Source organism: Lepidochelys olivacea (genome assembly GCF_965140295.1).
Source record: "Lepidochelys olivacea isolate rLepOli2 genome assembly, chromosome: 2".
Classification (NCBI taxonomy): Eukaryota; Metazoa; Chordata; order Testudines; family Cheloniidae; genus Lepidochelys; species Lepidochelys olivacea.
The window spans coordinates 190,357,288-190,373,992 of NC_140412.1; the positions used below are offsets into that span (position 1 = coordinate 190,357,288).

The 16,705-nt window shown below is 42.0% G+C and overlaps 1 protein-coding gene across 1 annotated transcript in view; it reads left to right on the forward strand.

Moving 5' to 3' along the window:
- Positions 1-16,705, forward strand: part of SACM1L (SAC1 like phosphatidylinositide phosphatase) — a 62,535-nt gene that overhangs the window by 12,617 nt on the left and 33,213 nt on the right. The window contains exon 2 of the mRNA XM_084618495.1: positions 15,025-15,122. Within this exon, the coding sequence (XP_084474621.1) occupies positions 15,025-15,122 (98 nt within the window). The remainder of the gene's footprint in view (positions 1-15,024; positions 15,123-16,705) is intronic.

Here is a 16,705-nt window from a genome sequence, read left to right on the forward strand (position 1 = left end):
AAATGCTGGAGGCAAAGCGAGATTTGGGGTGGAGGCTGACAGCTTGTAACCCTCCATGTAATAACTTCGTGACGTCTGATGGGTTCCAACCCCGTTTTGAGAACCCATGCTCTACATATTCTTTTGAGATGGGGCCAACAGAACTGAATACAGTATTCGTGGTGACAGGTTTCAGAGAAGCAGCTGTGTTAGTCTGTATCCGCAAAAAGAACAGGAGTACTTGTGGCACCGTAGAGATTAACAAATTTATTTGAGCATAAGCTTTCCTGGGCTACAGCCTACTTCATCAGATGCATAGAATGGAACATATAGTAAGACGATATATATACATACAGAAAATATGAAAAGGTGGAAGTTGCCAGACCAACTCTAAGAGGCTAATTAATTAAGATGAGCTATTATCAGCAGGAGAAAAAAACTTTTGTAGTGATAATCAAGATGGCCCATTTCAGACAGTTGGCAAGAGGTGTGAGGATGCTTAACATGGGGAAATAGATTCAATTAGTGTAATGACCCAGCCACTCTCAGTCTCTATTCAAGCCTGAGTTAATGGTATCTAGTTTGCAAATCAATTCAAGTTCAGCAGTTTCTCCTTGGAGTCTGTTTTTGAAGCTTTTCTGTTGCAAAATTGCCACCTTTAAGTCTGTTACTGAGTGACCAGAGAGGCTGAAGTGTTCTCTTACTGGTTTTTGAATGTTATGATTCCTGATGTCAGATCTGTGTCCATTTATTCTTTTGCATAGAGACTGTCTGGTTTGGCCAGTGTACATGGCAGAGGGACATTGCTGGCACATGATGGCATATATCACATTGGTAGATGTGCAGGTGAACGAGCCTCTGATATTGTGGCTGATGTGATTAAGTCCTATGATGGTGTCACTTTGAATAGATATGTGGACAGAGTTGGCATCAGACTTTGTTGCAAGGATAGGTTCCTGGGTTAGTGTTTTTGTTGTGTGGTGTGTGGTTGCTGGTGAGTATTTGCTTCAGGTTGGGGGGCTGTCTGTAAGCGAGGACTGGTCTGTCTCCTAAGATCTGTGAGAATGAGGGATCGTCTTTCAGGATAGGTTTTTAGAGAACTATGCACAGTGACTCCAAGATCTTTCTTGGGTTCTAAGTTAGCTGTTAGCACTCATCATTATCATAGAATATCAGGGTTGGAAGGGATCTCAAGAGGTCATCTAGTCCAACCCCCTGCTCAAAGCGGGACCAATCCCCAACTAAATCATCGCAGCCAGGGCTTTGTCAAGCCTGACCTTAAAAACCTCAAAGGAAGGTGTCAGGGTTCCCTCCCCACTCTGAACTCTAGGGTACAGATGTGGAGACCCGCATGAAAGACCCCTAAGCTTATTTCTACCAGCTTAGATTAAAACTTCCCCAAGGCACAAATTTTTTGCCCTTGGAGGGTACGCTGCCATCACCAAGTGATTGAACAAAGAATCAGGGAAAGGACCACTTAGAGTTCCTATTCCCCCAAAATATCCCCCCAAGCCCTTACACCCCCTTTCCTGGGGAGGCTTGAGAATAATATCCTAACCAATTGGTTACAAAGTGATCACAGACCCAAACCCCTGGGTCTTAGGACAATAGAGAAATCAGTCAGGTTCTTAAAAGAAGGATTTTATTTAAAAAAAAAAAGAAGATAAAAATCACCTCTGTAAAATCAGGATGGAAAATAACTATACAGGGTAACAAAAGATTCAAAAACCAGCAGAACTTCCTCTAGGCTTAGTTTCAAAGTTACAAAAAACAGAATAAACCTCCCTCCAGCAAAGGAAAAATTCACAAGCAGAACAAAAGATAATCTAACACATCTTGCCTGGCTTTTACTCTCAATTTTTGTAAGATGAGAGACTTTTAGGATGGTTTATAGGAGAAGGAGTTTTCTGATGTGATGCTTCTTTGCTTCCCAAGAGAACACTCACAACAAAGCCTTCCCCCCCGCCCAAGATTTGAAAGTATCTTCTTTCCCCATTGGTCCTTTTGGTCAGGTGCCAACCAGGTTATTTGAGCTTCTTAACCCCTTACAGGTAAGGAGGAATTTTAGGCTACTCTTAGCTGTATGGTGATGACAGAAGGAGGTTCCACCATCTCCCTACACCCATATGTGTAGTTGGGATTATTTTTTTCCAATATGCATTACTTTGTATTTATCAGTGTTGAATTTCATCTGTCATTTTTTCTGCAGAGTCACCCAGTTTTGTAAGATCATAGAATATTAGGGGTTGGGAGAGATCTCAGGAGATCTAGTCCAATCCCCTGCCCAAAGCAGGACCAACACCAACAAAATCATCCCAACTAAGGCTTTGTGAAGCCAAGCCATTAAAACCTCTAAGGATGGACATTCCACCACTGCCCTAGGTAACCCATTCCAGTGCTTCACCACCCTCCTAGTGAAATAGTGTTTCCTAATATCCAACCTAGACCTCCCCCACTGCAACTTGAGACCATTGCTTCTTGTTCTGATGTCTGCCACCACTGAGAACAGCCTAGCTCCATCCTCTTTGGAACCCCCCTTCAGGTAGTTGAAGTTTGCTATCAAATCCCCCCCTCACTCTTCTCTTCTGCAGACTAAATAACCCCAGTTCCCTCAGCCTCTCCTTGTAAATCATGTGCCCCAGCCACCTAATCATTTTCATTGCCCTCCGCTGGACTCTCTCCAATTTGTCCACATTTCTTCTGTAGTGAGGGAACCAAAAGTGGATGCAATACTCCAGGTGTGGCCTCACCAGTGCTGTGTAGAGAGGAATAATTACTTCCCTCGATCTGCTGGCAATGCTCCTACTAATACAGCCCAATATGCTGTTGGCCTTCTTGGCAACAAGAGCACACTGCTGACTCATATCCAGCTTCTCGTCCACTGTAGTCCCCAGGTCCTTTTCTGCAGAACTGCTGCTTAGCCAATCGGTCCCCAGCCTGTAGCGGTGAATGGGATTCTTCCTTCCTAAGTGCAGGACACTTCACTTGTCCTTGTTGAACCTCATCAGATTTCTTTTGGCCCAATCCTCCAATTTGTCTAGGTCACTCTGACCCTATCCCTACCCTCCAGCATATCTACCTCTCCCCCTTAGTGTCTTAGCTTAGTGTCTTCTGTGAACTTGCTGAGGGTGCAGTTAATCCCATCGCTGATAAAGATGTTGAACAAAACCGACCCCTGGGGTACTCCACATGATACTGGCTGCCAACTAGACATCGAGCCGTTGATCACTACCCATTGAGCCCGACAATCTAGCTTGCTTTCTAACCACCTTATAGTCCATTCATCCAATCTATACTTCTTTAACTTGCTGGCAAGAATACTCTGGGAGACCGTATAAAAAGCTTTGCTAAAATCAAGATATATCTCATCCACTGCTTTCCCCATATCCACAGGGCCAGTTATCTCATCCTAGAAGGCAATCAGGTTGGTCAGGCATGACTTGCCCTTGGTGAATCCTTGTTGACTGTTCCTGATCACCTTCCTCTCCTCCAAGTGCTTCAAAATGGGTTCCTTGAGGACCTGCTCCATGATTTTGCTGGGGACTGAAGTGAGGCTGACCGGTCTGTAGTTCCCCAGGTTCTCTTTCTTCCCTTTTTAAAATATGGGCACTATATTTGCCTTTTTCCAATCATCCGGGACCTCCCCCAATCGCCACAAATTTTCAAAGATAATGGCCAATCACATCGGCCAACTCCCTCAGCACCCTTGGATGCATTAGATCTGGACCCAGGGACTTGTGCACTTCCAGCTTTTCTAAATAGTCCTTAACCTGTTCTTTCATCACTGATGGCTGCTCACCTCCTCCCCCCAGTGCAGCAGTCTGGGAGCTGACCTTGTCTGTGAAGACAGAGGCAAAAAAGGCATTGAGTACTTCAGCTTTTTCCACATCATCTGTCACTATGGGTATGTCTACACTACGAAATTAGGTCGAATTTATAGAAGTCGGTTTTTTAGAAATCTGTTTTATATATTCGAGTGTATGTGTCCCCACAGAAAATGCTCTAAGTGCATTAAGTGCATTAACTCAGCAGAGCACTTCCACAGTACCGAGGCAAGCGTCGACTTCCGGAGTGTTGCACTGTGGGTAGCTATCCCACAGTTCCCGCAGTCTCCGCTGCCCATTGGAATTCTGGATTGAGATCCCAGTGCCTGATGGGGCTAAAACATTGTCGCGGGTGGTTCTGGGTACATGTCGTCAGGCCCCCCTTCCCTCCCCCTCTCCGTGAAAGAAAGGGCAGACAATCGTTTTGTGCCTTTTTTCCTGAGTTACCCGTGCAGACGCCATACCACGGCAAGCATGGAGCCCGCTCAGCTCACCGTCACCGTATGTCTCCTGGGTGCTGGCAGATGTGGTACTGCATTGCTACACAGCAGCAGCAACCCATTCCCTTGTGACAGCAGACGGTACAGTAGGACTGGTAGCCGTCATTATCATGTCCGAGGTGCTCCTGGTCGCCTCTGTGAAGTCGATCAGGAGCGCCTGGGCAGACATAGGCGCAGGGACTAAATTTGGAGTGACTTGATCAGGTCATTCTCTTTAGTCCTGCAGTCAGTCCTATTGAACCATCTTATGGTGAGCAGGCAGGTGATACGGATTGCTAGCAGTCCTCTTGTACCATCTTCTGCTGAGCAGCCATGAGATGTGGATGGCATGCAGTCCTTCTGCACCGTCTGCTGCCAGCCAAAGATGTAAAAGATAGATGGAGAGTATCAAAACAAGAAATAGACCAGATTTGTTTTGTACTCATTTGCAACCTCTCCCACCCCACCCCCCGTCTAGGAGACTCGTTCCTCTAGGTCACACTGCAGTCACTCACAGAGAAGGTGCAGGGAGGTAAATCTAGCCATGTATCAATCAGAGGCCAGACCAACCTGCTTGTTCCAATAAGAACAATAACTTAGGTGCACCATTTCTTATTGGAACCCTCTGTGAAGTCCTGCCTGAAATACTCCTTGATGTAAAGCCACCCCCTTCGTTGATTTTAACTCCCTGTAAGCCAACCCTGTAAGCCATGTCGTCAGTCGCCCCTCCCTGCGTCAGAGCAACGGCAGACAATCGTGCATCTGAGTTGAGAGTGCTGTCCAGAGCAATCACAATGGAGCACTCTGGGATAGCTCCCGGAGGCCAATACCATCGAATTGTGTCCACAGTACCCCAAATTTGACCCAGCAAGGCCGATTTAAGCACTAATCCACTTGTCGGGTGGAGTAAGGAAATCGATTTTAAGAGCCCTTTAAGTCGAAATAAAGGGCTTCATCATGTGGACGGGTGCAGGTTTACATCGATTTAACACTGCTAAATTCGACCTAAAGTCCTAGTGTAGACCAGGGCTATGTTGCCTCCCCCATTCAGTAAGGGTCCCACGCTTTCCCTGACCTTTTTGTTGCTAACATACCTGTAGAAACCTTTCTTGTTACCTTTCACATCCCTTGCTAGATCCCTCTGTAACTCTTTGCAGTTATCTTTGGACTTACAAAATTATTCAAGATGCCATCTGCAGACTACACCACTTCACTCTTCACTCCCTTTTTCAGATGATTAATGAATATGTTGAACAGCATGGGTCCCAGTACAGATCCTTGGGGGATCTTGCTGTTTACAAATGGAGAGAGCATTATGAAAGCTGACCATTTTATTCCTACTCTTTGTTTCCTGTCTCTTAACCTGTTACTGATTCATGAGAGGACTTCCCTGTTATCTTGTGACTCTTTACTTTGCTTAAGAGCATTTGATGAGAGGCCTCGTCAATGGCTATCTGAAAATCCAAGTACAGTATTTTAACTGGATCACCCTTATCCGCATGCATATTGACACCCTCAAATAATTCGGATAGATTAGTGAAGCATGACTTGCGTTCATAAAAGCCATGTTAACTGTTCTCCAGGAAATCATGTTTATCTATGTGTCTTAATTCTGTTCTTGACTATAGTTGCCCACTGTTAAAGTTAGACTCTCAAATCTGTGATTGCCAGGATCTCCTCTTGATTCCTTTTTTATAAATGGTGTTACATTAGCCTCCTTCCAGTCACCTAAGACAGAGGCTTGTTTCAGTGGTAGGTTATATGCTACAGATAGTAGTTCTACAATATCATATATGAATTCCTACAGAATTTAAGTGAATACCATCTGGTCGTGGTGACTTATTTCTATTTAATTTAATAATTTGTTCAAAACCTCTTCTATTTATGCATCAGTGTGGGACAGTACTTCAGATTTGTCACCCAAAAAGGATAGCTCTGACGTGGGTATCTTCCCCACAGCCTCTGCAGTGAAGACCATTATTACAGTGAGTTCTTTAGCTTTTCTGCAATGGCCTTGTGTGATCCTTTAGCACCTTTGTCTTTTAGTGGCCCCATTGCCTGTCTGGCAGACTTCTGCTGCACTTAAAAAGATTCTTACCATTAGTCTTTTCATCCTTAGTAAGTTGCTTCTCAAATTCTTTCTTGACCTGCGTTATTATACTTCTACACTTAACCTGTCAGAGTCTGTGCACCTTCCTGTTAATCCTTGCTAGGATTTGACTTCCAAATCTTAAAGGATGCCTTCTTGCCTCTAATGACCTCAATTACTCTGCTGTTTAGCCATGGTGGCATTCTTTTGGTCCTCTCATTGTTTTCTATGATTTGCGGTATACATTTAGTCTGAACCTCTATTATGGTGTTTTTAAGTAGCCCCCTTGCAGTTTCAAGCATTTACCATTGTGACAGTTCCTTTCAATTTCCATTCAATGAGCATCATTTGTTTTTTGAAGTTCCCCTTTTTAAAGTGACATGTTCCCTCTGTGTCTGGCTTGTATTTCCCTCTATAAGGATGTTAAACGAATTACATTATAGTCACTGTTACTGAGTGGTTCAGCTATAGTTACCTCTTGGACCAGATCCTGTGCTCCACTTAGGACTAAGTCAAAAATTACCTGTCCCTTTGGGGATTCCAGGACTAGCTGCTCCAAGAAGCAGTCATGTATGGTGGCTAGCAGTTTTATCTCTGCATCACACCCTGTCAATATGAGGATAGCTAAAATAATCCACTATTATTGCACTTTCTGCTTTAGTAGTCTGTCTAACCTCTCTTAGTGTTTCACAGTCACTGTCACCATCCTGTTTAGGTGGTTGATAGTATATTCCTATTGCTATACTCTTTTTATTCAGGCATAGAATTTCTATCCATAGAGATCCTATGGTATAGTTCGTTTCATGTAAGATTTTACCTTATTTGACTCCGTGCTTTCTTTTAGCATATAATGTCACTCCCTACCAGTGTGACCTACTCTATAATTTCTATACATTTATACCCTGGTATTATCATGTCCCATTGATTATCTTCATTCCACTGTGTTTCTCTGCCTCTTATATCAATACATTCACGTAATGCCGGACACTCTAGGTCACCCGTCTTAGTATTTTTAGACTTCTATAATTTGTATATAACTACTTACATATTTTGTCATTATTCAGTTTTTTGCCTTCATTATTATGTTTTAAATGGGACTCTATTTTGTTTGACTGGCTATTCCTTACTAGCTTCCACCTATACTTTACCAACTTCTTTCCTATCCTCTATACTAGGATATACATAAATTCATGCCTAAGGGATATCATTGTCTCACCTGTGGGCTCCTCTGAACTTGTATAAAGCAAATATTCAAACTACAAATGAGAAAATCTTGCACCTAATTTCTCAATTTTAATCAAGCTAATACTCACATACATAAGCTGCAGTACCTGAATCACATTTCACCTTTCTTGGGTTTTATTATATTAGAACTTGATCTGGACGCTTAGTCATGTAAGTAGAGAATTCTTAAATTTAAGTTCACTGCTGTTTCCTTTTAAAGCTATTAATAGAAGCAGCAAAAGCTGCCAAAACTTCTAAAAACAGAAAAATGATGCTCTGAGCAACTTATTCCATGAATAGAGAAAACAAATGAGTATTTGATAACCAAAATGTACTACTTTTAATGAATATTTCTGAAGAAATCCTTTATCATCAACTGAGATTCTTAAAATATAGAAAACTGTGGTAAAGCTGAGTTGCACTCAGGAAGGGAAGGAATCCTTATTACACATGTGGCTTTTTTTAAACTTCTGTATCTGTCATTTAGTTCCAAAATATGTACATATTCTCTAAAGATACTTTGGAAAGCTGTCGAGCAGAATTGTCCCATTTTTAACTGCCATTTGCACAGACATACTACTTTCTTCATAGTACACATATGCAAAAACAGTTTGAATTTAAAATATGATTTATAGCCTCCTGGTACATACTAAATACCTGAAAAATATGGATTCTACAAGTTATACTATAAAAGTCTCTCAGCTATTTAGTGAACACTTCAAGTAAGTATATTTTGTGTGTGGGAGTGAGGTCTTCATTTCTTTTTGGGAGTGAGGAAGATTTTAATGTGAGTTGAGCCATTTTTAATTTTTTTCCTATGTTAATACTGTATTCATTTACATGTCACTACCCACAATGAAGTTCCAGCTCTCAACTATTTCATAGCCATGATAGTGTCTGAATTGAAGAAACAAACCAAAGGGCTTGATTTTGGTGATGGTTCCCTTATATTTTCTTCTTGGTGTTCTTTAAGCCAGAACTGTTGAAAGCATTATCTGATTTTTAGTCTCCATGCTTTTGTGGGTGTGTGTGGGTGTGGGTGGGTGTGTGTGCTCGTCTCACTTTTTTTTTTTTAACTATTGAGTAGCAGAGATTGTAACATTGGTTTGATGTCGCTCATTTAGTTGAAGTCAAGACTGTTGGACATATTTCTTCTGTTGAGCTACACTGATGTTAATGTCTTGTTAACAACTTCTTGATGCAGTCTGCTAATCAGATGGGGTAACTGAGCATGGCTATGTAGCATTTTCAGATACAAATAAAAAATATGAAGATCATAATAAAGTTGAGTTTGGTTTGAATGTGAAAGTTAGTCAGAAGTTCTGAATCTTATTTTCTGGAAAATCTATTTCTTTTCATATTTTTGCATTACAAATAGAATCCGGATCTGATGGATTTTCAACACTGCTCCAATTGTTTTTAGTATAAGCACAGCCAAATAACTCTGATCCGCGAGTATGGTGAATAATCCCCCTCATCTCCACGGTGGCTGATATATTTCATTCTTGCTCACATTAAAGTGAGCATGAGCAGTACTTTTTTTATGTGCATGTGATAAACATCATGTGTCATAATACTGATTTTAATATGTTGCCTGATTTTAGGAGGTTAATATTATTGTTTATATAGGCTTGCCAATTAATCTGATCAGAAGACAAGGTTTTTGTCTCAGAATCAGGTTACACAGTTTTCAAGGATCCTCAGGATGTATGGCAAGGACATTACACTGAGAACAAAATACAGCCTTAAAGACTTGTATTGAGATAAATGGAATAGCAATCAAATGGAAAAATAATCAGAATTACAAAGGCAATAATATTGTTTTAGAGGTACATATGGTATTATATACTATAAAGTTTTCTAGATTAACATACTCGCACCCTTCCTTGATAACCTGGTGGTAAGAGACAAAGGACCAGCCTCGCCTCTGGCATCCCAAGAGAGTCCAAAGGTCCAGGTTCCTCAATTCTCAAGTGGGAGGTGAAGAACTTAGAAGAAGCTAGGGTGGTAAAAAGCTAAAGAAAAACTACAGAAGCTAACTTAAAGTTTGATTCAATTAGCTTAAGAACTAACCATTTAAGAATTAAAATACCAACTAAAACGGTGGGTTGCCCCGCTTTATAGAGCCTGAGTACTGTGTGCCTCTTTCCATGTCCAAACATAACTTCCTCACCCTCAAAATATCAGGGCGCACTTACTCTATAGGCTGGCACGTTCATATGTCTTAGTGACCTATTCATACATAGTAATAACTACTAGCTCAGTCTCGCATCTGATGTTTCTGGCCTAACTGGTTATTTCCAAGTTCTTTAAGTTGATGGAGGGCATGAATTTAGCTAGTCCCCTATCTATGCCAACTTGAGTTAATGCATCCTCACTTACCTATGCTAAAGGTCACAAACATTATATTTTATATAAACATCAGATGCGAGACTGAGCTAGTAGTTATATACTTTATGCTTTCGGTCATTATCGCTTACCTAGGCTAAAGGTCCCGAATGTATGTATGCTAACTTGCTTTAGGTCAACAGGACATGGCCTTCAGGTTACTTACATTACAGCCAAAATACTCTAGAATAAATCTATTATAATAAAACCAACAATATCCAACCCATAAGAAAAGATATACAAGCAAGCAGGCTAGCTTTGTGGGCTAGATATACAAGAATGCTGTTACTTCAGAGGATGGAATGCACAATTCTGTCTCAATTTTTGAATGCTCTTTCATTTTAATTATAGGTGGGACTAGATGCACTGCCTATTAAGGTTGTCAGACACTTTCATGTAAGACCATATTTTCAACAGCTTATAACTTTTTTGTCAGTTTGTAACCATTCTGCCTGAGGCTGATTTTGGAAAATTTCAGCCGAAACAGTTCAGAAGTTTCTGAGAATGATGTTAGGGAGAAAATACATTGTTTTTCCAGTGTTAAATTCTGGTGACTTTTTTTTTCTTAAGTGCTAGCTAGCATCCTCATGCTTTGAGCAGGGGCCTGAAATTTTGGTCTTTTTGTCAGAGATGTGCCTTTTGTTGTCCTATGAAAATCTGTCTAAATTTGGCCAAGTTATACAACTTTAAAAAATCAGAGTTCTTAGATTTTTAGCAGCAAATTCCCCAAAGATTTCATCAGCACTGAACTGCTAAGCTCTGACTGGAGTGTCAGCTTTCCCTGCAATAGCAGCTCTGGACTCTCTCCTGTGCTCTGTGACTGCATCTCCAGCCCCCTCTGAGCCCAGGGAGGAGGAAGTTGTCTGACTCTAATGCAGGGGGAACAAGAGCTATTTGAATGAGGGGCAGAGAGAGTACATTGGAACAAAGCTGTGCAGTGTGTGGAAACTGGGATTGGAGGCTAATGGGGGCGGGGGGGAGAGAACAGTGACTCAAGTTTAGGTGGAGACTAGTAGTGCCTAGATAAGGAGACTGGGACTTGAAGGCAGTGAATGGCTTTGCTAGAGGATTAAGAGCTGGGCAGAGAATTGGTGAGGGGAATAGTATGTTCTATAACTAGTGCAAGAGGGCTGAGTTAAGATTGCACAGGCAATTTTAATTTTGGCATTTCATTTCCTAACTCTCAATTTTGTAACCTTGATCTTTTAATGTAGCTTTTGTGTGTGATTTAGAAGTACTTTATACATTATCATTATTAGCACTTTGCAGTTGATACAATATTCTTAGAATAATTTAAACTGCTTTTAAAGGAAAGAGTTAACCATCTTGCTGAGTTCAGTAAGCCAAAAGCTCACATTATAAATGAACACTTGTCACCCCACAAGCTATTAATAAGTATTTGAAAATAAGGGTCTAACTAGAGTTTTTAATTTCTGAGCCTTGCACTGCCAGTGGCCAAATAGCTGAAAAGATATTTGACATGACATAAAGCTATGTCCATGCTATAGATACTGTGCAAGCCAGAGTGTTTAAATATTGATCATAGAAATTATAGATGGAAGACTCCTAGTTAAGTTATCTAGAGAGTCCATTACTCTGCCAGCACAGGATTCCATTGCATGTTAGTGTATCGTCAATTCTAGTTTTGAGGGCCGTGAAAAATGAGGCTTCCATCGCATTATTTGGGAGACAGTTCCACAGGTTGATACAGAACATGCTCAGAAAGCTTTTCACGTTATACTATTTTTTTTCTTAATTTCCTCACTTTTTTTTTTAACCACCTTTTTTCACCCTGTATTTTTCCTTCATCGGGATCTACATCCTTTTAAATATTACTAGACTTAAAATTTAACTTCTTCGTTGTTGCTTAGTCATGACTTATATACTTGGCTATGTCTTTCCTCGTAGGTCAATTGTGTAAAACTTCAGAATGTTGTGCTAAGTAAAATAAATGCCATTTTCTCTTAAAGGAGTGCTATAATCTTGATTAATATTTTTTTAAAGTTAATTTTTTAGAAATCTAGTTTCCAAATAGAACTCCTTAGTGTCCTGGCTTGCATCTCTAAAAAGTATTCTATTTTTTTTAAAAAATAAGGGTTTTTCTGCTCCCCTATTTTTTTCTTTTGAGATGACCTGAGATCAATGCTACCAAACATGCTGCCACCCATATCTTCCCCTTTCTGTCTGCCCACAGTTGTGTTCTATTTGTTCAGTTTAAACTCTGCTGCTGCTGGTATTAGGGATGAAACCCTCTTGAAGGGAACGAGGAAGGGTGTAATATACAGTGAAATATACTAAGCTAAAATGCTGTCAAATGCACAAAGTATGGTGTTAAGGAAATTTAGTTATTATGGTAGGCCTTGGAGATCCTTATGAGGGTTTAGGGCAGGGGTGGGCAAACTTTTTGGCCCGAGGGCGACATCTGGATATGGAAATTGTATGGTGGGCCATGAATGCTCATGGGGTTGGCGTGCAAGAGAGTGCTAGGGCTCTGGCTGGGGGTGTGGGCTCTCAAGTGGGGCTGAGGATGAGAGGTTGGGGGTGCAGGAGGATGCTCTGGGCTGGGACTGAGGGTTTCAGAGCATGGGAGGGAGATCAGGTCTGGGGCAGGAGGTTAGTACACAGGAGAGGGGCAGGGGGGCAGGCTCTGGGTAGTGCTTACCTCAAGTAGCTCCCAGAAACAGCGACATGTCCCCTCTCTGGCTCCTGCATGGAGGCACTGCCAGGCAGCACTGCTCCTGCAGCTCTCATTGGCCAGGAACCACAGCCAATGGGAGCTGTGGGGCCGGTGCTTGGGGTGGGGACAGCATGTGGAGCCCCCTGGATGCCCCTACACGTAGGAGCTGGAGTGGGGATGTGCCGCTGCTTCCAGGAGCCATGTGGAGTGGGGCAAGCCCCCGACCCCACTCCCTGGCGGGAGCTTGAGGGCCGGATTAAAATGTCTGGAGGGCCGGATGTGGCCTCCAGGTTGTAATTTGCTCACCTCTGGTATAGGGGCTCATTGTGCTAAACTGCACGTGCACACAACAGAGAGATTATCCCTGGCCCTAAAAGAGTTTACAGTCTAGAGGATGAAGAAAATTTGTTAATTTTCCATTTTAACAGTAGTGAATACATTTTTCAAGTTGATGGTGTTTCTTTAAAAAATAGCCTTACGTATGGTAGAAATATTGTCCATTCTGAGATTATTAGAAAAATTAGAACCAGGAAACTAAATCAGAGAGAAAGCTATGAAGTTTCCAAGGGGCATTTTAATACTCTTTATCTAGGGGTTAAAGAAGCCATCTTCTTTACCTCTTGTTTTGGAAATTAATTTAGAGCCCTGAGGTGTAATGTCAATATAGCAATAACATTAAGAAAAACAAGATTTAATTGGAGGGGGTAAAATTGGGGAAAGATCCTAATGATTAGCCTGTGAAAGAGTCTCCCAAGAAATGACTGGACTTTCACCATCACATGAGGCATTTAAAATTTGACTAGACAAAGCTGTGTAATAGAAATAATCCTGCAAGAAGGGAATGAGGGAGAAAGGTTAGTAAAAATAATTCCCCATGTCTTTATCCAGTTAATATAATAGATGAGGGATTCTCCTTTCCAGTGTACCGCTGGCACTGGTGTACAGCTATGATGTCCTCACCTATCCAGTTGGAATATGGCTTTGGACAGTCAGCCTCCATAGCCATGTTCTGTTTTAGGCATTTGGTTGTCTTTGTTTCTTTTAAACTACTAGTCTTAAAAATGCCTATATTCTGCAAAGGATTTACCTAAAGAAAAGGATGACGGGTGTTCAGATTGTTTGTTTGTATAATGCTTTGGATATTATGGACATATGTCACCAGAAGCAGAGATCTTGCTGGTAGCCTGGAAGTGCCAGTCTTAAAGTATGTCTGGTGTAATGTACTCTTGCTGGAATTGCCTTCTGCTGTTTTGGGTTATAATTATGATATAAATTAGGTTTTTTTAGTGGATTTTTACAGGCATCTTCCAGAAAGCTTTCTCTTAGTGCAGTGGTTCCCGAACTTTAACAGCCCGCAAACCCCTTTCACTAAATGGTGAAATCTCGTGAACCCCCTCCTAAAAATGAATATTTCCAGGGATTTAAGTTTAAATTTCCTCCGCACTCTGTGGGGCTCCTGCTGCTGAACCCCGTTGACTTCCCCGGTCAACTGAACTCCACTGAACTCGGGCTGCAGGTCTCGCTGACTGCCGGTGCTCGGGCTGCCAGCCCCAATTGCCCGGCCCCGCTCTCCCTGGGGCTCGGGCTGCCAGCCCTGCGCGGAGCACTGGGGTTTGGGCTGCCGGCTCCCCCGCTCACGGGGGCAGGGCTCGGGCTGCCAGCCCCAACTGTCCTGTCCTGCTCTCCCTGGGGCTCGGGCTATCTGCCCTGCAACCGGGTCCCACCTGCTGCCGCCAACGCCCGGGGTGCTCTGGCCGCCATTTGTGAAATTTTTCTGGCGAATCCCCTGTAATGTTCTGCCAACCCCAGTTTGGGAACCACTGTCTTAGTGGAATATGAGCTTTAATGTGTCAGTCTTCCACTCCCTCAATCTGAAATCTGCTAAATGTGCACTTATGTGGTACATTAATTGTTACTGTATTAATAATTGTTTAGTAAAATGGTAGTTTTGTTTGCCATAACTTGAACTCTATCAGGTTCCTAAGACTTTGTACGTAGCCCATATAAACTTATGAAATGAATCACATTTTAATTCTTTCCTTTTTTAAATTAAAGCTTATTTAAGGAAACATTCAGCAAGAGACTTTCATATTTTTCACTTACAGTAGAGTGGTACAGGATTATTTCCATGGTGATAAGCAAGGAATTTTGCATTCAGCCATTAAAACTCTCAGGTTCATATTTCCAGTTAGTGCTCTACAAAATAAATGAGTGGTGTACAGCTGTTTTCCAGTCAACAGTTGTTTAAAATTTGTTCAATTAGGAAAAAGCCATAACTGGCTTCCCAGCTGTTTATAATTAAATATGGAACTTTGTATGGCAAGTCTGGTTTATTGTACTCATAGCTTTTAATTTCTTTTAAAGGCACATAACACCAGAGAAGTTTTACGTGGAAGCTTGTGATGATGGAGCAAATGATGTTCTTGCCATTGACAGAGTCTCCACAGAGGTCACTCTTACAGGTATGCTTCTCACCAGCACTAGGCCGGTCGATTAAAAAGTACAGTGACAAAGTGCAATGTGCAATCTAAATACTACTTCAAAGCTGAATGTCCTGGTTCTTTGGATAGCTTACTGAATATCCACATTAATTATTGTGGTATCGTAAGTCTCTCTTCACCTCACTCATGATGTTGAGTTTTTTTGTCTCCTTTGTGGACTGGATATTAATTTGCAGTAGCAGAAATCCAAAATGTGCCACAGCATTTTGATTATTTTCAGTAAAATTAACATTTTAAAGTATTCGTTGATATTTATTTCTGTAGATCAACATGTAATTTTTATTGGAAGATAGTTTTAAGGTTCTTTGCAGTTATGTAGCTGTGTGTATTAAAAACGTGCGGTGAAAATATATGGTGCATAACTAAGGCTAAGATTTTTGTCATGGTTATTTTTAGTAAAAGTCACAGACGGGTCACGGGCAATAAACAAAAATTCACAGAGCCCATGACCTGTCCGTGACTTTACTAAAAATAACGAGGCAGGGCCAAGTAGGGGGGAGGAATGGAGTCTCATGATGGGGAGGGAGGGACCGACAGGTCAAGCCCCCAGCCATGGTGGGTGGCACAGTCCCGGCTGCAGCGGGACGCAGCGCCCCTGCTCTGGTGCTGGCCATAGCTGCAGGATAGAGGTGCGCGGTCCCAACTGCAGCCCCCACCATGCCGCAGCACGGCCCTTGGACACTGCGGGGCTGGGGCACGCGGCCCCTGGCAGAAGCTGCGGGGCTGGGGCTGCAGGGTCTTGGTTCCAGCCATCCAGCCCCCGTTGCGGGGCAGGGGCGCAGAGTCCTGTCTCCAGCCCCAGCTTCAGCTGCTGATAGCTGAAGTGGAAGAAGTCACCGAGGTCCGGTAAAGTCACAAAATCCTTGACCGCCGTCACCTCCTCTGACTAAATCATAGCCTTATTCATAACAACTGATTTGGGGCTCCCACTCACCATTTTATTTTTTGATAACTGTACGACCGCGTCAGTTTGAAATGTTGACTTATTCATGCTAATTAGGACTGATGCCACAGTCTGGACTCAAGCACAGGAGTGATGAATGTCGTGCAGATGTGCTCCCATAACTTCCAAGAGCTCAATTTATTTAGCTTAACAAGGAGAAGGTTAAGGGGTGACTTGAGTACAGTCCACAAGTATCTAGCCAAGGAATAAATATTTAATAATGGGCTCATCAGTGCAGCAGAGAAATGTATAACACGATACAATGGCTGGAAGTTGAAGCTAGACAAATTCAGACTGGAAATAAGGTGTACATTTTTGACAGTGAGGACAATTAACGATTTGAAGGATTTACCAAGTATAAATTGGTAACTTTTAAATCAAGATTGGATGTTTTTGTAGAAGATCTGCTCTAGGAATTATTTTGGGGAAGTTCTATGGCCTGTGTTATACAGGAGGTCAGACTAGATGATCACAGTGGTCCCTTCTCGCTTTGGAATCTATGAACTTGGCCAACATATCTCACTCTTATTTCTACTTGGTGATTTTTATTTTTAGCTTTTTCCTGAGGCTATTAAAAGGCTACAATTTGAATTGTTTGATA